We start from the raw sequence: 23,001 nt of genomic DNA on the forward strand, positions 1-23,001 counted from the left end.
TCTAGTTTTCCAAATATACAATTTTTCATTCGCGCATTTCAGCGGAAAGCACCAAAATATCGAACCTATCGATAGTGCCCTCGATGGTTTGATACCACTACCGCGCCATTTCCATCTGTGCTAAAAATCTTATATTTATTTAATCCGCGCCGTCCATCTGGAAAAGAAGAGCAATGAAAACAGGCACAATAATCAGTTGTTGCTTATTGATATTTAATAATGTGTGCTGCCAGAGTGGTAGTGAACAAAAACTGATAGACCCTCATGACGGCTGGTCGAATTTTGTCATGGATTTCGACCAGACCCTTGGCGAATCCTGCCCCCAGTGCGAATGCCCGGAAATGCCGCAGAGGTCTCCGGCTGCCATTGAGGATGCACTCTCCCTAGTGTATTTTAAGAAGTTTGTAAACCTACTATTTCAACGGAAAAGTTTGCAGGTAAGTTTGCTTTTGAAGATCAAATTTGGCTGGCATGACGTCATGACAGTGGTTTGTTTTGTAAATAGTATGATGCTACCGCAACGCTCTACAAGCGATCGCTGCTGTTCTCGTTGCTTCCGTCACAAATAGAAGATCTAGAACACGTGCAAGATGCTCGCGATCTAGACATTTTGCTCACCAGGATACTGGAGAGGGCGGAAGCAGCGCCACTCGTTGAAGGCGCCCTCGGATGCGCCTATGCACATCAGGGGATGGGTGTGTGGGCTTTAGTTACTGATATTCTCAAGGATTTTACACAACTATTGAAAATATCCGAGGTGACTATTGCATTGTTTATGGAGAAGTAGCATTTGCTCAACGAAAACATGTTCCACAGGTGCAATTTATGCTTTTAGCGGCGCTGGCCGCCCTGGCTGTCTGTATTGTGCACAAAAGCTTCCGATTCCGGCTAATCAGTGTTATCTTAGGAGGCGTGCTTCTATGTGGATACTTCCACACATATTTGGAGTGCAATAGAGTGGGTAAAAGGACGCCCTCAAATGACACGTTGCTAACCTTACCACCTCCCCTCAGAAATTGGAAGTTGACGCTATGTTGGATGTTATCAACAGTCACCAGGAGCCGCTAAGCTACGATGAAATGTCTTGGATGCAACGACTGAGGAATTTTGTGGTCAGGCCATCAGCGGAGGCCGAACAAAGAGAGAGACTGAGGTATACCGATCGCTCATAGAGGTATCAGTAGATACAAAATTGATTTCGTCTTTTAGAAAATCTTCAAAACTCAACCGTACATACTGCCTACCAGATCATGTCTTCATTATGTATATAAACGACTTGTTTCTTAAGCAATTGGAACTGCTTTTGGAGAAGATGTCGCAAACTATGACGAAGCTGACCTGTAAGTACCTTCCGCCAGAGAAAAATGTGCCTGGATAATCACCATTTATTTATTGTACCCACAGCTGGATTATCTTTCCCCTACAACCTTATTGCTCCCATATTTTTGGTAGCTTTGGTGGGGTACATTATCAAGTTAACATTCAAATACGTCATTAGTCCCAGAGCCTGGGGTACACTACTCCACACTAGACCAGGCCATACCGACACTCCTACTATGCTTCAGTCTCAGGCTTCGATCGCTGGGAGAGAAACTGTTGGAGATTGTATATCAGGAGAGAATCTGAAAATGCTGTTGAACGTGATAGGCGACACTCAAAAGAGTGTCAAACAACAACTACCGGCTGTATCGGGAGTCCAGGAGCTAATGGGACCTCTGGAAGCTCCTTCCGCAGAAGATAAAAAACCAAAACTAGATGTCAGCAATAACAGCAGCAGCAGCAGCGACAGCAAAAGCCATAGTAGAAGCCAAACCGAAGAAGATGGATTCACAGTGGTGGATGACCACGAGGAAGATGCGATACATAATATCTAGCAGTAAGCTGCAAACCTTAGTTTATATTTTAAGCGTATTGTCCGTGATCATTTTTACCCAATTTTGTATTGGAACCTAGTGCCTAAGAATAATTCAACTTGCAGTTGATTTGTCGTAGTTAAAGTTTCTTTATTTAAATTATTTTGCGTGTTCTTATTCGCCTGTTCACGATAAGTGTGGTTAAGTATTAATCTTCAACAATAAGATCGTTTTAAGTAGGCCACCAAATCGTCTATATATTATTGCATGTTTTTATTATGCTGCCGGCCGGCGACTCCCAAAAATTGGATATACTTTCAATGTAATTTGTTGAACATTTCGTATTTACAATGCGGCGCTGAGCCGTTTCGTTTCCGTTCATTTTACTTATTCGCAGTGGTCGCTCTGTCGCACTGTGTGGAGTTGCATATTAATTGAATGTAAGCGAAATTTATATATGTATTCGGTGTTTTCGAATCGTGTAAAACTAGTTCAATATGTATACAACTAATATATTTGATTTACATACTCGTATTTTAAATATCTATGTATATAGATCTATTATATGGTGTGTGTATATATATTCGTAGGAAAAAAATTAGAATTTCGGTGTAAATATATTTATTCGTTGTATTTTAAATCATGCACTGCACTTAAATTGTATTATACTTTAATTACACTTCATTGTTATAAATATAATAATAATAACTATGCAACTAGGTATTCTTTTACACTATTGCCTGGCCTGTTTCATGCTCAATTTATATGCAAATTCCAATCCACGGCACATACTACACTCTTATAGCCCTAGCCAAGACCAAAAACAGTTTGCTCGCTCTAGCGTTTAACATACCTAAAACTAGGAAACATTAAGCAAAAAACCTAAAGCACGGCAGGCTACCAATAAATGACAACATAACTAAGGCTGGCTGGCATACATATCGATACCGATACAGATCGATCGATCATCCATTTCTATGGCAAACTGAGAGAATTATCTAATTGATTTCACAAATCTTATACGCAAATTGGTCCGCTATGATAATCTTGATTAATAATTTCACTACTCGAATTCAACAATTTATTTTTAGTTCTAGTACATATGTAATTTTCATCTCTCGATTTGTCTGCTTTTCTGTTTTGTTCTGTTCTGTTCTGTTCTATTCTGTTTTGAACGGTCGTAACAACTGAGCAACATCATAATTAATGTAATTACTTTCCGCTGGTTCGCATTTGCGTTTGCCCCTCTTCAACCAGCTAGTAGTATGGTTTCGCAGCAATTAAAGCATATATGTCTCTCCTCACCTCTCTTACGTCTGATTGGTACTCGTACTCGTAATCGTAATCGTAATCGTAATCGTATAATTTAAAAAACTAATGCCACCTAATATCAAACAGCAGCAAACTCCTACGCCTATGCACAAGCCAATCTCAAATTGAATTATTATTAAGAAAACGAATGCCATAATTGGAATTGTTTGTATTAAGTTATACATAAGTTACTACATGTGTGTGTGTTTGTGTGTGTGATGTGGTTTGTGTTTTTTAAAAACAGGCAACTTATTCTCATCTCCGGTGCTGTGCTGCAAAAATGCCCCCTCAAATATCCTTCGATGTACGCGAGTTCTTTTGCCTCACTTCCACATATTACGGCTCAACGGATGCAATTGTACTTAGACTTCGATCTGACTTAGGTTTAGACTTATGTTTTCTTTCACATTTTTGCACTTCTTCTGTGTTTGTTACTGTTATTGTTAAAATGCTCTCGTCTCGTCAATAACTTACAGCAAATAATTGTAAAATTGTACATATTCAATATAATACACAAACAACGTTATTTGGAATCTGGAATTTGCTCAAAGAATTAACAAATAGCAGATAAGCAGACGATTTCTGTGAACATTTCGTGTCTGTTTGTTTTATGGATCATGTGGTGTGGGGACGACTGTGGCATGGCTTTGAGTATTTTATACATTAGCTTACTTATGTGGCGATCAGGGTTTGGTTCGTACTACATTCATTCATTCATTATTTGTGTTATATTTTTTTTTGGTGGTAAATAGTTAAACAGCAATGATAGTCTGGGGAGGCATACGGCGGTAATGGGGGATCGGTTCTTAGATTGTTTGCTGCGAGAGCAACCCCACAATTGTCTCCGTGTCGACTACTTACATAGAGAAGTCTTCTGTTAATGGAATGTTTAAGTATGTAAATATAGTAAGTACTTTTATATCGTAAGTAGATACAGATTTATGTCTTTTAAGTAGGTACTTTGGCTTTCATTAGAGATACGATATATGTAGTGGTATAGCTTTCAATTATACCTGGTTACGTGTGGCATGGGATGGGCTACAGATTACTGGGCACTTGTGCTAGTCTTCTCCCATCGCGAACTCGTATTGGATTGGTGGTGCATCATGCAAGTGTGGTGTAAATATTTGATATGTATGCCGTTGCGTTTCAGATGCAATTATGTGTCAACATAGGGCTACTACCATTCATGGATGTGCCGGGTCTGTACGTGTTCGTGTACTGTTCTGTTCTGTTCTGTATTTTATGTTCGTGTAGTATGGATAGTATCATATTGTTTAGTATAGTACTCGTACACATATGGTGTATACTGTGCGACTAGAAAATTCTTTGCTTGAATAAAACCTATGCAAAATATAGCCGTAATCGTAGTTGTAATTGTAATCGTAGTGTGTTCTTAAATACATACTGTATGGATTTAATGCTTGTGTGTGTGTGGGGGGGGGAGGGGGATGCACGGGTTTAAATCTAGATGGGGGTGTGCGTTAACGTTAAGACCGCCTCAACCCAACGCTACTGCCCCAAAGCGAGTATTTGTCTGTCACCATTTCATTTCGTATCGACTCGAATCACTCCATTTGTAATGTAATCCGATAATTCTTACATAACCCGACACTTCTCTTTGGCACCGCCGCTGGCACTGGCGCTGGCCTCCCCGTTCTCTGGTATGGCGCCATTCGTTTCCTTTGCCTTTTTCTCCTTCTTCTGTTTCTTTTGCTTCTTCGTATCCAATTGCAGTGAGACAGTACGCGTTTTCTCCATATTGAGGAGCTCTTGAAACAGCTCGGTTACATTGTGGTTGGTTTTGGCCGATGTCTCCATGAACGATATGCTCCAGGTGGTGGCCTGCGCCTGGCCCTCAATCTGCGACACCTGCGAAGGAAATTTGTATGAGTGAGAATGGTCCGGACCATGCTGCTGTGCACCTACCTCCCGCAGCTCGGCGGTCTCATCACACTTGTTGCCCACCAGCATGACGGGAATGTTGGGTATGTCGGCGCCCTGCATGGAGGAAAGGAAGGTAAGTGATGCTCTAGGATCTGTGGCACGGTCCTACCTTGAGCTCTTTTATTAGCGCCCAGATGGGCCGGAGCTCCTCCAGGCTTTGCTTGGAGCACACCGAGTAGACCAGGATGAAAGCGTGTCCCTTCGATATGGACAGTCGCTGCATGGCTGGGAACTGATGCGATCCCGTTGTGTCTGTTATTTGAAGCGTGCAAATGTTCTTATTGCAGCTGATGACCTGCCGAGTGTCATGATCGCGATTAATGGGATAATGGGAACCCAGAAGCTCAGCTCAGCAAAGCACTCACCTGTCTGTAGGTGTCCTCAATGGTCGGAATGTAGCTTTCCCGGAATGTGCCTTTGATGAATCTCAGCACCAAGGAGCTTTTCCCTACGCCGCCGGCCCCAAAGACCACCACTCGGTAGTCGTTGCTCTGCTCCGGTGCAGCACGCGTCACCTGGTTCTTTTGCTCCGTCATCTCTCGCTGCGAATTGAGGTGGGTGGTATATCGTTTCGATATTGGTTGGCTCCTCCACACAGGAGCTGGCAACAACAGAGACGGATGCGGAGGCGGAAGCGGAGCTGGCTTGTTTGCTTGCTGTCGACCGCTTGTGGAATGTTCTACTTGAGCGCCATACTTTCGTTTATCTGCAACGATTAAGAGCAAATCAGTTGGTCATAACGCCCACGCACGCACAACACAACCTTTTCGTCGTCTGTGGGTTTCGCGGGTGTGCGATGGGGGGATTAAGGGGTGGGGTAGGTGCGGGTGTGGGCTGTGGGACGCACTGCTTCAGGGTTTCCAACCACAAATAGGGGAAAAAACACTACGCTGCGTGAGTGTTGCGCTAATTTTAGCCATGTGCCATCCAGTTTAAGGAAGGGTATTGATTTTTTTTACTTTTTGTGACTTTGTTGTCAACGCGACAGATCGGCATTGGCATCGGCATCGGCATCAACCTCATCATTATCATTATGATTAGGGTTACATACTATTATTATTGCGTTGGCGGCTCGCTCAGGTATCGCATGATGGCCGGGCCCGTATAAATAGCGACGCTTTGATGTGCGGGGGAAATGCAGGGCGATTACTGGTGGACAAGCCACAGTAGCAGCTTGCTTGCACAGTGGGGTCGGTCTGTTTCCGCCCAAGTTCCAACTGCTTACTTCCGCATGATTGTCCTGCGACCCCGTGTCCGTATCCGTGTCCGCGTCCGCGTCCGGGTCCCGTTCCGTTTTGTTGTTTCGCACTTTTTGTTTTCCTTCTCCGCACACAAACACATGCACAAACAGCACACGCACACGCACACGCACTACACACTCTCACACTCACGCACTTTGCTGGTGATTTTCCCCTATTTTATTTTGGCTTGGTTTTATCGATTTTATCTGTGCTGCAGTTCCGCCTACTCACACAGACATTGGGGCGATGGCGAAGGCGAGGGCGCCTAGAAGCCGCGATAGTAGCTGCGGGAAAGTGGCCTGCCGCTTGCAGGATCTGAGGAGAGCTTCAATTGCGTCGCAATTGTTACTTGCATTTCGTTGCACTTCGATTCGTTGCAGAATTTGTTGTTAACGTTGTCGTTGTCGCTGCCGCCGCCGTAACTCTGCCCGTGGTCTTTGCTGCAGGCCGCACTGTGAAATCGTCCAATGGATCCCATACGAGTCCCGCCCACCAGCCACGCTACCCTGCTGCTGCTACTGCTGCCCCCACCAGTATCCAACGGTGGCCAGATTTTCAAGCGTCTGCGCATTGCCACGGACCCGTTTACGAAAGCTTTAGCCCCGACACGAACCCCAACGCGCGGAAGCTCTTGCGCACGGCCCCACACCCACACAGCCGGCCGGCCGGCGTGTGCAAAACGGGAATCGGAATTGAAATTTTCCGCCGGCCGTGTGGAAAGCCGCGTTTCGACGGTGTATAAAGCAGGGCGCATCCGACAGATGTGCATCAGTCAAGTGAACAATCCAATCACCTTCTCTACTCTCCTCAAGTGAACTAACCCCCAAAAACCAAACTCAAGATGCCTTGCCCATGCGGATCCGGTAAGTTTGAAGACAAGAATATCCAGTGTGATCCTGTGAACTAATTGAGTCCTTCTTCGCATCTCCAGGTTGCAAATGCGCCACCCAGACACCCAAGGGAGCCTGCAACTGCGGCACTGACTGCAAGTGCGGTGGCGACAACAAGGCCAAGTGCGGCTGCTCCAAGTGAGGGGTATCCCAAGCCCGCCCAAGCCTACTGGCCTCCATCCACATACCCGCACCGATAACGTTGTATTATTTTTTGTACTCTCCAAACGTCATGCAGCACCTATTTTATAATTTGTTCCTCGCTTTGCATAATGTCCAATAAACCCAATTGAAACTTGAGCGGTGTCAGTGTCGTCGTGTCTGGTTTTTCAGTTGCGAAATCATTTGGTCTGTTTGTTCTCTCTTTCTTAGGATAAACAGACGTACATATGTATGTACTATTTTTAAGTGGAAATCCGTAAGATGTTTAAGGGGGGTTTGAGGGGATATTCATGTTCTCTTGAGTGCTCGGTGGCCCCAATCTTCTCGAGCCTCTCTCGTTGTCGAGCTCTTTAACGACACTTTAAAAGTGTTCAAGTTAAGCCTCCAATACCAAGACAGTGCAATAGACTCATCAAATTCACTCAACTCAAAGAACCTGTAGAGTAATTCGTTAGAAATTGACCCGGGGTTACGGGTACGATGCTAACCAAAGACCCTCCCCAACCCTAACCACAGTTGTAGTGTACGAATAATGGTGTTTTATTTTGTATAAGCCTACGAAAGAAACTTAAGAAGTGTGTATGTGCTACATCTAATACTAGGACGCCTCGGTACAGGCTTAGACGCGGAATGGAACTGAACTGTTCGGTATACATAATGCGCAGTATGTCTACATATGTATGTATATTGTGTGTACATATTGTTGTGTGTTTATCAACTTAGGTAAACAAATACGAGCGAGATATCACGGCGGCAGTTCTGAAATTGTTGAAACGAAGGTGCACTCACACAGAGCAGATCCGACTGTATATACAACGATGTACATACGTCGTACATAAGGTACACATACGATTGGTGGCACTGGGTGTAAAGTGCCGGGCTTATTTGATAACAATGTTCTGTGTGAGTCGCTTCACGAAGTCCACATTGAGAAAATTGGCCATCAGTGTGAGCACAGACTTCTTGGGCGGACGACAGTGCCGGAGACCCGCCTCCTGGCAGCACACGTTCGGGAAACAGTCCAGCGTTGAGGTACACGCCTTTGGGTGGAGATCAAAGATTGGTGGCGGCGGGGCAGTGCACTCCAGATACTCGGTGACTGCAACAAAGAAGATTCATAATTATCGGATACTCGCAAGATTCCAAAGTTAGTCCAACACTCACGATAGTCAAAGGAACGCTTGACTGGCGCCGGGGCAGTCTCCAGCTCTGGCTGGGAGGTGCGACAGTACCGTCTTCGTCCGTCGGGGCAGCAGACTCTTGGCCAGCAGTCCATATCCGTGCTGCATTCCTGGACATCCCACCACAGCTCGGCCAGCGGCCTGGTGGGGCACTTGCGAGGTATCAGGCCGAGTATGGCTAAAGGAAAAAGCTCCGTTAATGGCTGGGCGTACACCGAAGGAAGCCTTGAGCTCACGTGCATGGACCGCCTCTTCCAGGGGCTTCGCCACTCCAGACACACAGCTGCTGGCCCCAAAGATGTCGCAGCACAGCTCGTCCCGCTGCCAGACAGCGCAGTCCTTGTCCGTCTTGCAGATCTTCGGGAATAGCTGGAAGCGCACCTCGTTTTCCCGCGGACAGTTAAAGCGCAGCCGTAGCTCGGCGGCAGCTCGTTTCTCCTTCTCCCTATCCCGCTCCTTGCCCTCGCCGCTGGAAAATGTCAGGGTGGGCAGAGCAATACGGAACGGTCCATCTGTCGATGGCCTCACAGTTGTAGTTGTGGTTGTGGCTGTCCTTGTGGTAGGGCTGGATCTGGGTTTAATGGTGGTCTTGGGCGGCTTTCGATAGCTGATCTTTTCCTCCTTGGAACTGAACTTCTTGGGCGGATGGGGTTGCTTGGTTGGCGGCCGAACTGCAACCAGACTCTGCTGTCCAAAGCTCCAGAAGCTCGGATTGAAGAAATTGAAGCCATTGGCCAAGCTGGGACGGGCCGCTGTGCAAGAGACAGGCAGAGAGAGAGAGAGAGAGAGAGGTGGAGAGATATGGAAAGGTGATTTCACATGTGCTCAATGGCCATTCCGTAGTAGTATTTCTGCTCCAAATAGCAGACATTATTCGTACTATAGGCCAAGTAAAGCGCAGTTCCCGCCAGTCATAAAGAGCGTTTTAATATACCTACTATTTTGTTTGGTTGCCTTTTCCCCCGCCTGCTTCCCCATGCTCCACCACCGCCACGATTCGTGAACAATTGCATGGTGGTCTGTTGGCCAACGAATCGTATCTATGGATTCCCACCCACCCCACTCGCAACAGTCCCATTCCCATTGCAATTACGTGGTCTGCCATTGCAACAATTTAGACTCGAACGAATCGGATGGGAAGTGACGTGACCCGAGGAGCAGGGCGTTTGCCTCGATTAGTTTTACGAGCATCAGTGCCCAACGACACTTTACGAGCCCACAGTTTCCGTAAAATAAAAACACTTTAATTGCATGCCAAGTTCAGGGCGTCATCCATTAGGGTGAAGGGAAACTAAGGCGCTGAGGCATTGCACTTACAAAAGTTCTAAAGTCGAAATATGCTGCTGGTCGCGATCAGGCAAATTATCAAAGGCCTTAGGCCCCAACAATCCGCGGCCTTGTCTCTCGCGAAGCTATCAAGGTCTCCTGCTGCAGCAGTAAAGCAAATTCGAAAGCATCGCTGCTCCAGTTATTGGCTATGGCACGGCACTTAACCTATGCACCAGACACCAGCACCAACAACTCAACTAGTTATGGCTCATTCGAACGGGTATATCAGGTTTTGCATACGGCTTGGATTGCTCCCCTCCCTAGGCAACAGAATGATTATCCACCGAGGGTATGCGGGCTGTCAGTGTCCCCCAGCCTCAACCCAACCTCAGACCACTTCTGTTTCGCTCTTGTCGTTGCCAATTTCAATTTAAAAGCGAAACCCATACCGACACCGAAAGCTAGGTCAGTGCCAGCATCTTCGACTAGTTTTCTTGACGAATGGCCAATGGTTAGTTGCACATGGACACCAGTGCTAAAGTCCAGCTGCAGTTTTCGCCAATCCCACTCACTTGTTGTACTCGTCGTGGTCGACGTGGTTGTTGTGGATGTCGTTGATGTGGTGGTCGACGTGCTGGAGTTTCGATTGACCGGCCTGCGTCGCCGGACAATCTGTGTGCGCCTACGCTGGTCCGATGCCGTCTGAGATCTTGCCTGGCTCGTATCATTCCGCCCAGCTGCTCCTCCCGCCCTCATTTGTACAGCTTCACTGTCTGACAGCACTAGTGCAGGCGCGGGTTGCGGGAGCCTGTATTGTGCAACCCCTCGAGGGGTAGATACCTTGGTGGCAGTTGCATAACCGATGCACAGGTAGAGGCTGCTTAGAAATGGCAGCGGCAGCCACAGCAGCACAAGCAATCTCATCTCGGATAAGCAGGTCACGAAGCTGGCAACGACCTCTCGATGCGAGTTTCTTCAAAGTGTCGCACCCGTTGGTGTCTAAATCTAAATGAGACGCTAAACGCACATTTCTCGGCCAAACGCAAATCGGAATTGTGTAAACTACGGGTAACACAGCGCGCAACGTTGTTTAGACACCGAGCAACCGCGTCAGACTCAAAAACCCCAATTGGCGAATGTGCAAAAATTGTAATTTTCGGCAGCTCCGACAACAAAACCAGCTGAGATCGCGCTGCTAGCACAGCTAAGAGAGCCAAAGCTGTGGGGCTGACCCGCTCTTTAGCACCGCAGTGGGGCGGCCAAAACGAAACTGGTTTTGGGATTTTGTTTTGCTTTTGGGCTAATGTGCAGTCGCTTGGCGGTGCATGCTGCTTTTGCTGGTGAGGCGGTATGGATGCCACTAACCCACTAACAAGGAAATGCAGGCTTCAGAGCACGATATTGCTTCCGGCTTTCAAGAAAGGATGGTGTCCTGCTTAACTAGCTTTCCTTCAATGCACTTTCGATTCTTCACCTCAGCTATTAATCAACACAGATATTTCCGAAACAGATAGCAGACAGCAGCTTCATTTCAGACGATCAGCTCAATTCATGCTTTGAATTGGTGGCACCTGATTTAAAGATCGTGAATTGATAAGTACGAGCGCTTGGAACTGGCCCTAGATCTGGATCTCCTAGTCGATTGCGTGCTCTGATTACGTTGGTTAAAGCTTCTGCTGCCTTGGAGTGTATCACAGCCGAGTCAAAATATAACACAGTGGTTTTCGGTTCTTGTTATGGTATAATCAGACGGCGATTTAAACAACTAGTATTTGAACAAAGACCCTTTCTATTAAGTGTTGAATGTAAAAATACGTGTTCCTGCGTAGTTGTACTTGTTGAAAATGATGTTGTGGAATCAGTTGTCTCCAATTATTCACAGTGCACACGCTGACAGCTTTCTTGTTCTTTAAATCTCCAAATGATCAAATGGTGTGGTGCAGCATATTGGCATATTAATTTACGCAGTCCCCTCCGCACTGATGGCGACTGATTATATTAATATAACGAATGTTGTTTTTAGACATGCTTAGTGCGCGCTAAAACAAGAAGTGACGCTTAGTCCAGCTGTAAGAAAACATAGATTAGTTTTTTGATAATAGAAACGTTATTGTAATAGAATGCTAACCTTCTTGAAGCCAATGTCGTTGGCGTACTCCCTGAAGCACTGACGGCAGATGTTCAGACCGTACTTGCGGATGAGACCGTGACGGTTAGAGCAGGCACGGCTGGAATTAAACAAGTCATAAGTAGATTCTATGCTTGCATAGATTGATTGAGATTTGGCAAAAGTTAATAGCACAGCTATCGCTGCAGTCGGCTGCACCATTTCTATTCAGGAATGACGCCGTGCCGCATGCAACTTTACTTTGGCCACCCTTCATTAAGGAAACTGTCCAACATGTTTAAACACATATTTCCGTACTCAACCGGGGGCAAATACCATTTAGCATTTAATTCAGCAACGAATTCACATTCAATACAAAATATAGCAAATATGGTAGTGCCATGCGTGCAACAAGAACTGGGCGTGATTAACCTCACTTTCTACAGGCATGCGAAAATCATAAAAATACGGGGAGTCGGGGCAAGCATTTAAACAAGTTATGCACTATTCGATGCGCCAGATCACGGGCGACCCAAATCTTACCAGCATCGGGAGCCTTGGCCGTATTTGCGTGGATGAGAGTACCAGAGAGTAGCGAAACCCATGTTGGCGTCTATACGAGAAAAATCGAAAAGAAAGAAGGAACTAGAGGTGTCAACTGTGCCGAGTTATCGTTAGGAATACGGTCCGACCGTTAGAAATATACCGAAATATACCGTCTCATTTTGAAAATATACCAAAGAAAAATTAAAAGAAAGAAGGATAAATATATATTTTAGCTGATACTAAGATTGTAGGTGATATTTTTTGTCTGGCGATATGAATATGGATATATTTGTGGGATTTATCATACACAGATTTGTTTTTCACAGTTCGGATCAAATCGGCGATGAACAGGGTAGTTGCAAAAATCATATCGGTACTTTTGTGCGATAACCGCATGCACTTATATTTCGAGCCGCAGAACGATTTAGCGGCTTATTTTAAATAAAAAGCATACATAAACATATTTACACTATTTTACATGTACGAATTTGGATAAAACGGTAGAGATGGATTATTCTTAACCACTACAATTTTACGCTTTGGTCTTTCGGGTTTCACTGGAATCTCCTGTTTCATTTGCTGTGGTTCTGGCTTTGGTTCATAAGAAATTGTCACAGTCGGCTCTGGGCTCTCGTACACAATTATTTCTTGATCTACGTCTTCATTCATTGGCGTGGGCTCAGCCTCCTCCACACACTGCTGAATCTCAAATTGGCTTGGAGTGAATCCATCCATTGGATCGCAATACATTCCGTCTTGTTCTTCCGTAGCGAAATTGTTTGGACCATCTTCCTCAGGACCGACGTGTGATCCTGATGCTTCCGCCGAGTAGCTGTCACCGTCGCCCATTTGCTCCTGCCGGATTCTGGCCTTTGCTGCTTGCGCCGACTCCAGCTGAAACTTCTGCATCTGCATCATAAGACGCGAGTTGGCATCCAAATGGGAATGTCGTGCGCGTATATGCTTGTCCCGGTCTCCGCGTTGGCGAAATGTCTTTGTGCAGAAGAGGCAGCTATATGGTTTCTCGCCAGTGTGGATCCTCTGGTGGTTCTTCAGGGCATCGGCTCGGTAGAACCGCTTGCCGCACTCATCGCACTCGTAGCGCCGCTCCCCGCGATGTATAAGACGGTGCTGATAGAAGACGGAGCCGGTGAGGAAGCGCTTTCCACACACCAAGCAATGATACGGTCGCTCTCCAGTATGACACTTGCGGATGTGATCGTTGAGGTCCGGACGGATGGTGAACTTCCTATCGCAATTGGCCTCTTGGCAGGCGAAGGGCTTGACACCTGTCAGGCCCACGGGAGAGCTGGTGATCGGCCAGGGACTACGCTGACACAGCTGACACTTACCCTGGTGGAAGCGCAAGTGCTGCCACAGATGGCTGGACTGAGTGTACGACTTTCCACAGACGTCGCACAGGTATTGGCGAAGGCGGCCGTTGCCATAGCTGGGGCCGTTGGTGCGCGTCTCCTTTTCGCGCCTCTTCCTGTTCAGATGCTTCTCCTGGTTATGCTCCTCCACCTCGTGGGCATGCGTGAAGTTGGCATCGCAATATTCGCAGGGCAGCACAAGCGTACTGCCGTCGGCGGTGAGGCGTGGAAAGTAATGGTAGTAGATGTATCTAGGAGTTTGGAGAGAAGGACAATTTGATATGAAAGGGAATGGAATGAGATAGGGAAGTGGATCGACATCTACCGGTGCTCCTGCAGCAGGTCTGCGGTGGAGAACTTCTGCTCGCACACATTGCACACAAAGTACCGAAACAGAGAGACATCCAGCCGCTTGAGTTCCTCGCGCATGAATATACATTCCGTCTGGAAATGGACACTGGCCTCCTTGGTCGTGTTCATTGTAATGCCGCAGGCGGTGCACTCGAAGCGCCTCTCCGCCACGTGAGCGGCCGAGTGGACAAGCAGCTTCTCAATATCCGCAAATACGTACTCGCAGAACTCGCATTGCAGCACGCTGCCGAGGATCAGGGTGCTAGATAGCCCAGCCTCAAACGCTCGCTTCTCTTGCTTCTGATCGACACTTCGTTTCTTTGACTGCACACAAAAGAAAAGCCAGTCCCCCTTCAGCATACGCTTACAGAAATCTTTCTTTTCGGATTCGTTCTCAGACGTCAGTGGTTCGTATAACTTCGGTTGATCGGGATAATGGACACGGGCATGCTCCATGGCCTGCTTGCTGTCATAGAAGATGCGGCCACAGTCGTTGCACTTTATCACTACGGCCAGGCCGGGGGCAGGCGGAGCCGGGTTCGATGGCGCATTGGCCTGTGGGGCGATCAGGTTCAGGGCATGCTTCTCCATGTGGCGCACCAGGCCGGAGGGATGCACGAACTGCCGATCGCATATACTGCACTCGTTGATCTGCTTGCCAGCCTTTCTGGGCACCGAACTGTCTACGCCCGTGGTGACATCGTACTTCAGTTCGTCCTTCATGTAGCGGCGTAGGCGTACTTGATTTTCCAAGATGATGCGCTCGGTGCTTCGAACATAACGTGGTGCCGGGACCGTTCCCATTTCCATCGACGTCTTCAGTGCTCGTGGCTTATCCTGATATCCGAATGCCTCATGGCCGGGCTTTGCGACGTCTTCGGATGTGCAAATGTGACTGGAGAAGTACACAGCGTCGTACTTGCCACCGCAGTGACGGCACTTGTAGATGCGGGACCCAGTCGATCCCGTGCTCATGCGTTGTGCTGGGGGAAAGAGCAACGAGAACGCAATCTTCTGATATGAGGGATGAGAGGGAATGGGACTGCAGTTGTCTACCTTGAAAGACCGACTCCTCTGTGGTCATCTTACTGTTGGTGACGCCTGCCAAGAATTCGCGTATTTTCATTTGCTCTGCTGCCGGATCAAAATCTGGCTGGCCGTCGGCTTCCTGGAGTATCTGCTTCAGCGCAGGATGCTCCAGAGTGCGCTGAAGAACCACCTCAGTGGACATCTGGATGATGGGTGGCGGTGGCGGTGGCCTGTTAAAGAGCTGGACCAGTTCCTCCTGGCCGAGAACTCGCTTCACTTGGCTGTTCCCCTCGCTGGGTGCCAGGACAGTGGCATCCGGCAGGTGGCTGAAATTCAGCTGCGACTTGTCGCCAACTTCAATCTCCGCCAGCGTATACTCACCGGGCACCCCCTCGTTGAGCTCCAAGCTGTCAAAATTCTCGTCAGCCATTGCTCTGCAAGAAGTTTCAAAATTTCGGACCAATAAATATTTTTTGTTTGCACTTTCTGAAAATTCCGAATTTTTTTTCGGATTAAAATTACGACTTTGCCGACAAGTTAGAGAGTGATGTTGGCCTAGCCCCAAATCCGAAAACTAAATGATTTGACAATTAATGCCAGGCATGAGGATAAATATTTTTGAACGATAGTAGTGAAAGAATCAAAGCCTAACCTCAAAATCGACGATATCTTTAATCGAATTAGTTCGATAAACTATGATATTAAAAAATAAAACTTTTCTATTTGCATCACTTTAGATGGAAAATTCAGAACGTATAGCCGCAAGTCCTGAGATTTGCCAACAATACGTGCTTCCTTAATCTTATTTATATAATAATGGTCTACTTAGTACATGATGATCAGATTCAAGAGACCTCCTGGGGGTTGTGCCTTCATGTTAAGATCAGTCCAAACCCAATATTCTGGAACCAGTTTCCACTGTCTGCAGACATTAGTCACATACTAGGCAAAATGACAGGTGGAGTACCACTACCGAAACAAAGCTCATGCTCATTGTTTATATTTTCTTTTGGCTCTGGCCTGTCGATGTCGACGCTGCTCTAGGTGATTACCTGGTCCCCAGTTATCAGTGACTCTAGATAAGGCGCTTTGCAAAATGAGTAAACGCCAGGGCCTAACATGACATACCACTGCCGTTAATCAGTCCGACCAACTGCCTTCTGCTGTTCAAACTTGCTCCGGCTGCGGTTACGGCTTCCTTGCGTCTGCGATCTTCCCGAGCTTTGGAGAAACCTTGGACGGACATTTTCGGTGTACGAGTCAACGGTAATTACGAGGGGTATTGGACACGAGCTGCATGCTGCTGCTGCCTCTACCAACTGCGTTTGAGAGGTGGCTCTGTGAATTTCCCTGGTGACTGATGAGACAGCTATGAGTCACGCGACCAAACACCAATCCGAATCCCCAAATTGATAAACTTCTTATCTGTAAATTGGCTACAAGATAATGCCCATAGCGCACTGTGGAAACGGGCAGGGGAGGGAGTCCGTGAGTTTGTTCCGAGTGGGCTGTGTGCCAAGTCAGTGGATGGGCCGGCCGTCTTATTGGAACCGTATTAACGCAGTATCCAACTCGTATCCGTATCCGATTTTTTTAGTGTTGGGCGCAGCATGGACGGTTACTCGTACGCGTACATCTCCGAGCCCGTGGAGTTTAGACATGTGGAGGGCAAGGCCCTCGATTTCCGCAAGACGTTCGATGTGCGGGGTCGTGGCACCGACGAAATGCTCCAGCTATACCTACGGAAGGCCAACCTGTCCGACGACCTTGACCGTCTGCCGGCCATTCAGAGACGGGCCTATGTCTATGACATAATTAGGAGCCATAAAGGGCCAGGTTATTGGGTGGTAATGGCCAACAACAACACTATAGTGCACTCCGCAATCATCTCGCCATGTCATATACATTTGACTTGAATGCTGCTGTTCTCTGTCGTTTCAGCCGCCGTCCATGCAAGTGAGTAGCGACGTCTTTGCCCATCCGCCACCTGCCGTACGCCCACCTCCCGCTGCCACAGCCAGAACCACGCCCTACGCCGACAACGCCAGTCTGTACAGCATGAAGAGCTCTTCCTCGTCGAACAGCTTGGACCGCTACCTCGGTGCCCCGCCATCAACTGCCATTGCAGGACCCAGCTTCGCCACAAGCGTCCTGGTCAGCAGCAAGGGCTCCAAGTATGAGATCAGCGGCCCCGTCAACTTTCAGCATGTGTCCGGCGACGTAACGCGGGATCGCACAAGAAACGCCTTCGACCTGAACGCCGATGCAAACGACAACGTCCTGAGGAAGTACATGATGGAGCGGGGTATTACGGAGGCGGACATAGCGGACATGCGGCGCCAGGATGTCGTCAAGAAGATTGTCCATTCGAACTTCACCTGGATGGTAAGTGGGATCGAGCTGAACAGAAAAGTGCAATACTTATTGATCTGAATCTTCTACTCACGCAGCCCAAAAAGCAGGATTTTCAGGCTCAGCCGAAAGTTCAGGAACACCAGCCACGGCCACTCCTCTATGCCACAATTTCAACAAACAATAAGATCACTCCGCCGCCATCACCTCCGCCAACACCACTGATTTTGAAGCCAGGTCCCACACCGAGTTTCGCCAACTACGCCTCGCTCACATCACGCTTTGTGGACATCTCGGATATGGATATGCCTTCTGTGGTGAAGCCAGCAGCTCAGACGCCATTCAGACAGCAGGAGGTTGGTTCAGTTGTTCCCGTCCAGGTTCAGTCTCAGCCACATCAAGTCATCAGGCCGAAAGTGCCTCCGCCGCCATCGGCTGTGACAGCTAACAATACGTACGCGTATCCGGCCGCCATTGACATGCGTCAAGTGCGACCCTCTGGTCCTCCAAAATCAGCGCCCGAAACGTACGCAACGATTGCGCCACAAAGAAAAGCAGGCACAATGCGCATCCCACCACCAGCGCCTCCGAAGCCAACGACTTTGCCCAACACCAGCTCGATGACGGCCGTGCAATACGCAACAGTTTCTAAGCCACCACCGCCTGCACCTCCAATCAAACCAGCACCTTTGATCAAAGCACCAGCTGCGGTCTATGCGCCTCCTCCACCTCCGCAGCAAAGACCGAGTCCAGTTGCATCAGGCATTCCTCCGCCGCCACCCCCAATGCCGGCTGCAACTACATCTGGTGGTCCACCACCACCACCACCGCCGCCGATGCCAGCTTTAACCGCGGGCGGACCTCCAAGGGCAATCCAAAAGTCAGATCTGCCTAAAGCTGCACCCACTGCTTCTGCGGGCGGAGATCGTGATGCGTTCCTGGAGAGTATACGGAATGGAGTAGCACTAAAGGTAGTAAATTGATTGAAATTGTCGATCTAATTTCTCACATCCCACTCACACTTGCACTTGCAGAAGGTTGATACAAAGGCAGCTACAATAAGTGGCATTAAACCACGTCCTGAACGAAAAGCAGCACCACCAGCAATGGATTTCATGAGTGAACTGAAGCTTGGACTTACGCTGAGACGTACAAAGAATCCGGCCGAAAATCCATATTCCGATGAATCACAAGCATAGCCGTTAAATATTTAATTGTGGCCGCCGCCACACTTTACAGCACTGGACGAAATACAAGGCTGCCATATTAATAATTTTAAGTTTTAAATACAAATAACCATGACAAACGAAACCTTTGTAAATAAATATGACTTCCATGATAGGATAGGGCATATCTGTGTTATTTCAGACTTGATTCTTCATATGCACACATACTCGTAAAACAAGTCTCGTATGTGCGTTGTTTTTTGCTTGTGTGCAAAGCCACAATCAGCTGACGCCGGTCCCTCAGGTGGGAACACGAAACTACTGGAATTATTTCTGATTTGCTTTCTTGCTGGATAACTAGCATTTGCGCAGTTTTGATAGTGAATTGCAACAAGTGTGGACTTGGGAAAACGCGCAGAGTGCCATTGAGAAGTACGGAGTCTGAATTATGCAACGCATTGCAGTTATTGGTGGCACCGGCATGACCGGAGAGTGTGCCGTAGACCACGCCATAGAGAAAGGTAGGTATTCTAATTCTTCAGAGCTTTGACCCTAAACGAATCAATTCTTGCAGGTCTGACGGTGCGCCTACTTTATCGTACAGAGGCCACTGTGCCCGAACGTTTCAAATCCAAAGTTCAACTGGTGAAAGGCGATGCCACCAATTACGATGATGTAAAGCGCTTGATTGACGGCGTGGATGGCGTCTGTGTTGTTCTGGGCACCCGTAACAAACTGGAGGCCACCACCGAACTATCACGTGGCACGGAGAACCTCATTAAGGCAATGAAGGAGGAAAAGCTCACCAAGTTCTCCATTGTCATGTCTTCGTTCTTGTGGCGTCCCCTTAACGAGGTGCCCGCTGTATTTCACCGCCTGAACGAGGAACATAAGCGCATGCTGGATTTGACAAAGGCCTCGGGATTGGATTGGATTGCCATTCTGCCACCGCACATTGCCGACGAGCCGGCCAGTGGGTATACCGTGGTTTACGACGAGGCACCAGGACGTCTAGTTTCCAAATACGATCTAGGAAAGTTCATTGTTGATAGCCTGGACCAGCCGGAGCATTATGGAAAGGTTTGTGGCATTGGCAAAAGCCCAAAAAGTGCCTAAAGCAATCCATCGTAAATTATCAAAAACAAATCCGACTGCTGTGCATATAAATGCGAAATCATTTCGGATTTCTAGAATATTCATATTCAAGCCTGTTAAAGTCAAACTAACCATCTATATAAGTACATACCTATATGTAATGTGAGCGAACGCACAATAAAACTTTCCATTTTGAATAATTTAATTGAAATTACGTGCAAGTTGGCATCGAACGCTTAGAATTTGAAAACATTAGCACCTGTCGCATTAAACGACGGGCAGGTATTTTAAAAATGTGTAACCATAAAAAACCCGTAGAACCCCAGGCCAAAACAGCTTCCGCTTTCAGAGAAATGCCAAGAACCAATTGGCGTACGCCACAGAGAGAGAGAGAGACTCGCGACAGTTTTCTGGCAGTCGAGATCTCTCTTCGCCCCTTACATCATGCTGGTGTTTATTTTTGTGTAAGAATTTTGCATGACGCTCGCTGGGCAGCCGACCGACATGCTAGCGGGCCCCCGTCAAATATAGCTGCATAAAAATAACGCCACACACCAGCAGACCATCAATTCATAGATGTCGCAACCGTGAACTTGAACTTGTCAGAACAGACGATGGTCTGATGTGCATACATAATTCATTATACAGGCAGATGCTTCCGCCGTGAGACGGGGACTTCCGACCAGGAACAGACTTGAGACTTTTTTGGCATTTACAATTTCTACGTACATATCTTTATTATAAGTTATTGCCTTCGTTGAGTGCTTAATGCTAGGGCTTCGATATGTTTCTATGCTATGTTTCGTTTGGAAGATACTTGAGCTATTTTCTTAGCTTATTATCATCATAGGCAGGTAGTTATTCGTCTAGAAAGCAATTATGCACACGCTTGAGCAAACACTAGTAACACATCATCAGAAGTTCACACAACTTATTTTACATACAAATACCTCATTTAGGATTAGGATAACATCTGTAGTACCATGCCTTAAAGAAACGGATTAAAAAAAAAAAACAAAACAAATCGGTTTGACTTTTGTCATACAAAAAGAACCAAAAAGTTTACAAAATACACGCGGAAAGTATTATTCAAAAATCAACACAAGCGTATCATGAAATGAATATTGCTTATCGGTGTAATGGAATCAAAAGCTTATGCTGCAACTACCAATGCGCGTGTGGCATTGTGGCACATTCCCCTAAATTGGTAAAATGCGATCAGACTACGGCACAGCTGCTGGCAGGTGAACCTTTTACCAAATTTGACTAGTTAACGGCCACAGGTTGCTGCTGTTCCTGCTCGGCACTGTTCAACGTAGCCAATCTCACTGCTACTACTGGCGTTGATGTCTATAAGACCTTCTTCATGTATTTCTTTTTGGCATTTTGTAAGCTGGGCAACTCGCAGTGACGCGGCCCGTACATGGAGACGGGCGCACAATATTCATAGCCGATGCGTTCGTAGAAGCCATCCTGATCGATGGTTGATAGATATATTGTCTTCAGGTCGAGCACAACTCGACAATAGTCCTCGGCAAACTTCATGATCAGTTTTCCGAATCCCTGGCCGCGGTAGCTCTTGTCTACAACAACAGACTCTACAAAGCAGGCCTTCTTCTTGGCCGTGATCGGGCTGAGCTTGAGGTGCGCTATAACCCGGCACATGCCCTCTGTGGTGAGGACCAAACTACATGGCAATGTGTCGCAGGAAGCCTCCAAGGACCTCATTCGCGCAGTCTCGGATCTGGGCCATTCGGCATTGATCAGAGCACAGGTGTCCTTCATCAGCTCCGGATAGTTATGTATGGGCACCACATTGAACGGGCTGCCAGTAACGTTGAACGGTGGAAGCCCCTGTAAGTAAGATAGTGTTAGTATATCCGATACTCGTGGCGGACGGAGAGTGGATGCTGTAATAGATTCGGTGCTGCTGATCGTTTACTTCATAATACGGCTCCGGTTTTATGTAGCGCATATCGCTGAAACTGACAATGAGACTGGGCTGGGCCGGACCTACTGTCGTTGTGCCCGCTTAAGGTATGAAAGGGTGCAACAATCTAGAAGAGAATAGAACAGAATTGTTTCTTTTCGCTGGCCAACTTTTAGCACACTGAACATATTTATGGGTAATATACACAGGAAATACACATAATATATGGTATGGGTTAGGACAGCATCAGAAAAAGAAACATGCCCACACTGCCAGCAGTTTACCGTCCACTGGGACTCAGGGCTAAAATGCTGGCAGTGCTATCGGCGCAGGACAAGGAGTGCAGGAATTTGGAATAATCAGCATCAAAGAATACAAAACGTATTGCCACTGAAACAGCACACACGCACGCACACGAAACATACGTATGTGTGTATATATATGTACATATCTATACAATATTTTTCGAAAATCAAGGTGAGGCGTAAAAAAAAGAACGTTCTCATACATGTACACGAGACTATGTGCGTTGCGGCATTGACTGGCCGCCTACAAAAACATACGTACATATGTACACAAATATATGGAATCAACTAATAATAATGGATGTGTGCAGATGATCAAGGCTATGACTGTTGGTGGCGCCAAGAGTCGCCTATGTACAAATGAAGTGGAAGTGGGTGCCCTCCAACCTGGGCACGCACCAGTACACACACTTTGTTTAACAATTGGTATTGATTTTATGATAGGTTACCATTGCGAGAGCTCGTCGCTGCTGTGTCTTTGATTCCTCCCGTGCGCCACGACGAAGTGAACAGAACAAACTGATATGGTTCCCAATATTGAGGATGAAATGGGCCAAGTTCTCTGACCGTTTATAGAGCGTGAGAGCGGCAAACAAACTTTAATATGAGTGCTTATTGTTTGCTTGTATTTGTAGCAGCAGCGACATCGGGTACTGTGTGTTTCGCTCGGTCAGCCAGCTGTTTGACCAAAAAGTGTGCGTGTGTGTGTGGCGCGTATAGTAATTTGCGCGCCCGGAAAATTGAATATCAGTTTGATTTAAAACGGAATGTTTTTATTTTTAAACTCATTTATATATGTAGCTGCGCGCTGCTTCTTCTTGGCCTGGCCTGCCACCTCGGTCCGAACAGACGGCGCTGCCATCCCGTTCCAAACAGACCGGCGCTGCCCACTC

General features: G+C 47.1%; 9 protein-coding genes across 15 annotated transcripts; 4 read left to right on the forward strand and 5 right to left on the reverse strand.

Moving 5' to 3' along the window:
* The first annotated feature begins 73 nt into the window (after window positions 1–73).
* On the forward strand, window positions 74–2,116 carry LOC117184220 (uncharacterized). 2 transcript variants are annotated; one of them, XM_033380796.1, is made up of 6 exons: window positions 74–437; window positions 506–757; window positions 817–957; window positions 1,014–1,153; window positions 1,210–1,340; window positions 1,405–2,116. In XM_033380796.1, exons 1-6 carry the CDS (start codon window positions 174–176, stop codon window positions 1,872–1,874), a joined length of 1,398 nt encoding a protein of 465 aa, XP_033236687.1. In that variant the 5' UTR covers window positions 74–173; the 3' UTR covers window positions 1,875–2,116. The 2 variants fall into 2 exon arrangements, with proteins under 2 accessions (XP_033236687.1, XP_033236698.1); XM_033380807.1 differs by lacking the exons at window positions 506–757; window positions 817–957.
* A 341-nt stretch (window positions 2,117–2,457) lies between these two features.
* LOC4801501 (GTP-binding protein Di-Ras2) lies at window positions 2,458–6,965 on the reverse strand. Its single transcript, XM_015181794.2, has 5 exons — window positions 6,584–6,965; window positions 5,477–5,817; window positions 5,221–5,406; window positions 5,094–5,165; window positions 2,458–5,036 (listed from the first exon to the last, which is right to left on the reverse strand). Exons 2-5 carry the CDS (start codon window positions 5,645–5,647, stop codon window positions 4,764–4,766), a joined length of 702 nt encoding a protein of 233 aa, XP_015037280.1. The 5' UTR covers window positions 5,648–5,817; window positions 6,584–6,965; the 3' UTR covers window positions 2,458–4,763.
* A 95-nt stretch (window positions 6,966–7,060) lies between these two features.
* On the forward strand, window positions 7,061–7,542 carry MtnA (Metallothionein A). Its single transcript, XM_001358544.4, has 2 exons — window positions 7,061–7,215; window positions 7,284–7,542. The coding sequence occupies exons 1-2, from the start codon at window positions 7,194–7,196 to the stop codon at window positions 7,382–7,384; spliced, it is 123 nt and encodes a 40-aa protein (XP_001358581.2). The 5' UTR covers window positions 7,061–7,193; the 3' UTR covers window positions 7,385–7,542.
* A 381-nt stretch (window positions 7,543–7,923) lies between these two features.
* On the reverse strand, window positions 7,924–11,454 carry LOC4801503 (uncharacterized). 2 transcript variants are annotated; one of them, XM_001358545.5, is made up of 4 exons: window positions 10,427–11,454; window positions 8,822–9,337; window positions 8,569–8,763; window positions 7,924–8,503 (listed from the first exon to the last, which is right to left on the reverse strand). In XM_001358545.5, the coding sequence occupies exons 1-4, from the start codon at window positions 10,776–10,778 to the stop codon at window positions 8,286–8,288; spliced, it is 1,281 nt and encodes a 426-aa protein (XP_001358582.3). In that variant the 5' UTR covers window positions 10,779–11,454; the 3' UTR covers window positions 7,924–8,285. The 2 variants fall into 2 exon arrangements, with proteins under 2 accessions (XP_001358582.3, XP_015037282.2); XM_015181796.2 differs by having other exon boundaries at window positions 7,924–8,763; window positions 10,427–11,452.
* A 121-nt stretch (window positions 11,455–11,575) lies between these two features.
* Window positions 11,576–12,652, reverse strand: RpS29 (ribosomal protein S29). The gene is made up of 3 exons (XM_001358546.5): window positions 12,505–12,652; window positions 11,983–12,082; window positions 11,576–11,921 (listed from the first exon to the last, which is right to left on the reverse strand). The coding sequence occupies exons 1-3, from the start codon at window positions 12,564–12,566 to the stop codon at window positions 11,913–11,915; spliced, it is 171 nt and encodes a 56-aa protein (XP_001358583.2). The 5' UTR covers window positions 12,567–12,652; the 3' UTR covers window positions 11,576–11,912.
* Window positions 12,653–12,877: 225 nt separating this feature from the next.
* topi (matotopetli) lies at window positions 12,878–16,511 on the reverse strand. Of its 2 annotated transcripts, XM_001358547.4 has the most exons (4): window positions 16,389–16,511; window positions 15,288–15,694; window positions 14,206–15,214; window positions 12,882–14,131 (listed from the first exon to the last, which is right to left on the reverse strand). In XM_001358547.4, the coding sequence occupies exons 2-4, from the start codon at window positions 15,688–15,690 to the stop codon at window positions 12,982–12,984; spliced, it is 2,562 nt and encodes an 853-aa protein (XP_001358584.4). In that variant the 5' UTR covers window positions 15,691–15,694; window positions 16,389–16,511; the 3' UTR covers window positions 12,882–12,981. The 2 variants fall into 2 exon arrangements, with proteins under 2 accessions (XP_015037283.2, XP_001358584.4); XM_015181797.2 differs by lacking the exon at window positions 16,389–16,511 and having other exon boundaries at window positions 12,878–14,131; window positions 15,288–15,899.
* On the forward strand, window positions 16,406–18,951 carry Whamy (WHAMM and JMY related). 3 transcript variants are annotated; one of them, XM_003736485.3, is made up of 4 exons: window positions 16,406–16,526; window positions 17,202–17,645; window positions 17,711–18,583; window positions 18,647–18,951. In XM_003736485.3, exons 2-4 carry the CDS (start codon window positions 17,211–17,213, stop codon window positions 18,809–18,811), a joined length of 1,473 nt encoding a protein of 490 aa, XP_003736533.1. In that variant the 5' UTR covers window positions 16,406–16,526; window positions 17,202–17,210; the 3' UTR covers window positions 18,812–18,951. The 3 variants fall into 3 exon arrangements, with proteins under 3 accessions (XP_003736533.1, XP_033236679.1, XP_001358585.2); XM_033380788.1 differs by having other exon boundaries at window positions 16,430–16,513; XM_001358548.4 differs by lacking the exon at window positions 16,406–16,526 and adding an exon at window positions 16,844–17,107.
* Window positions 18,952–19,068: 117 nt separating this feature from the next.
* LOC4801507 (flavin reductase (NADPH)) lies at window positions 19,069–20,078 on the forward strand. The gene is made up of 2 exons (XM_001358549.4): window positions 19,069–19,299; window positions 19,353–20,078. Exons 1-2 carry the CDS (start codon window positions 19,227–19,229, stop codon window positions 19,892–19,894), a joined length of 615 nt encoding a protein of 204 aa, XP_001358586.2. The 5' UTR covers window positions 19,069–19,226; the 3' UTR covers window positions 19,895–20,078.
* Window positions 20,079–20,584: 506 nt separating this feature from the next.
* On the reverse strand, window positions 20,585–22,958 carry Naa80 (N-alpha-acetyltransferase 80). Of its 2 annotated transcripts, XM_001358550.4 has the most exons (3): window positions 22,558–22,958; window positions 21,816–21,930; window positions 20,585–21,727 (listed from the first exon to the last, which is right to left on the reverse strand). In XM_001358550.4, exons 2-3 carry the CDS (start codon window positions 21,846–21,848, stop codon window positions 21,224–21,226), a joined length of 537 nt encoding a protein of 178 aa, XP_001358587.2. In that variant the 5' UTR covers window positions 21,849–21,930; window positions 22,558–22,958; the 3' UTR covers window positions 20,585–21,223. The 2 variants fall into 2 exon arrangements, with proteins under 2 accessions (XP_001358587.2, XP_003736534.1); XM_003736486.3 differs by lacking the exon at window positions 21,816–21,930 and having other exon boundaries at window positions 22,558–22,954.
* Window positions 22,959–23,001: the final 43 nt, after the last annotated feature.

The sequence above is a fragment of the Drosophila pseudoobscura genome, chromosome 2, assembly GCF_009870125.1.
Source record: "Drosophila pseudoobscura strain MV-25-SWS-2005 chromosome 2, UCI_Dpse_MV25, whole genome shotgun sequence".
NCBI classification, from domain to species: Eukaryota; Metazoa; Arthropoda; class Insecta; order Diptera; family Drosophilidae; genus Drosophila; species Drosophila pseudoobscura.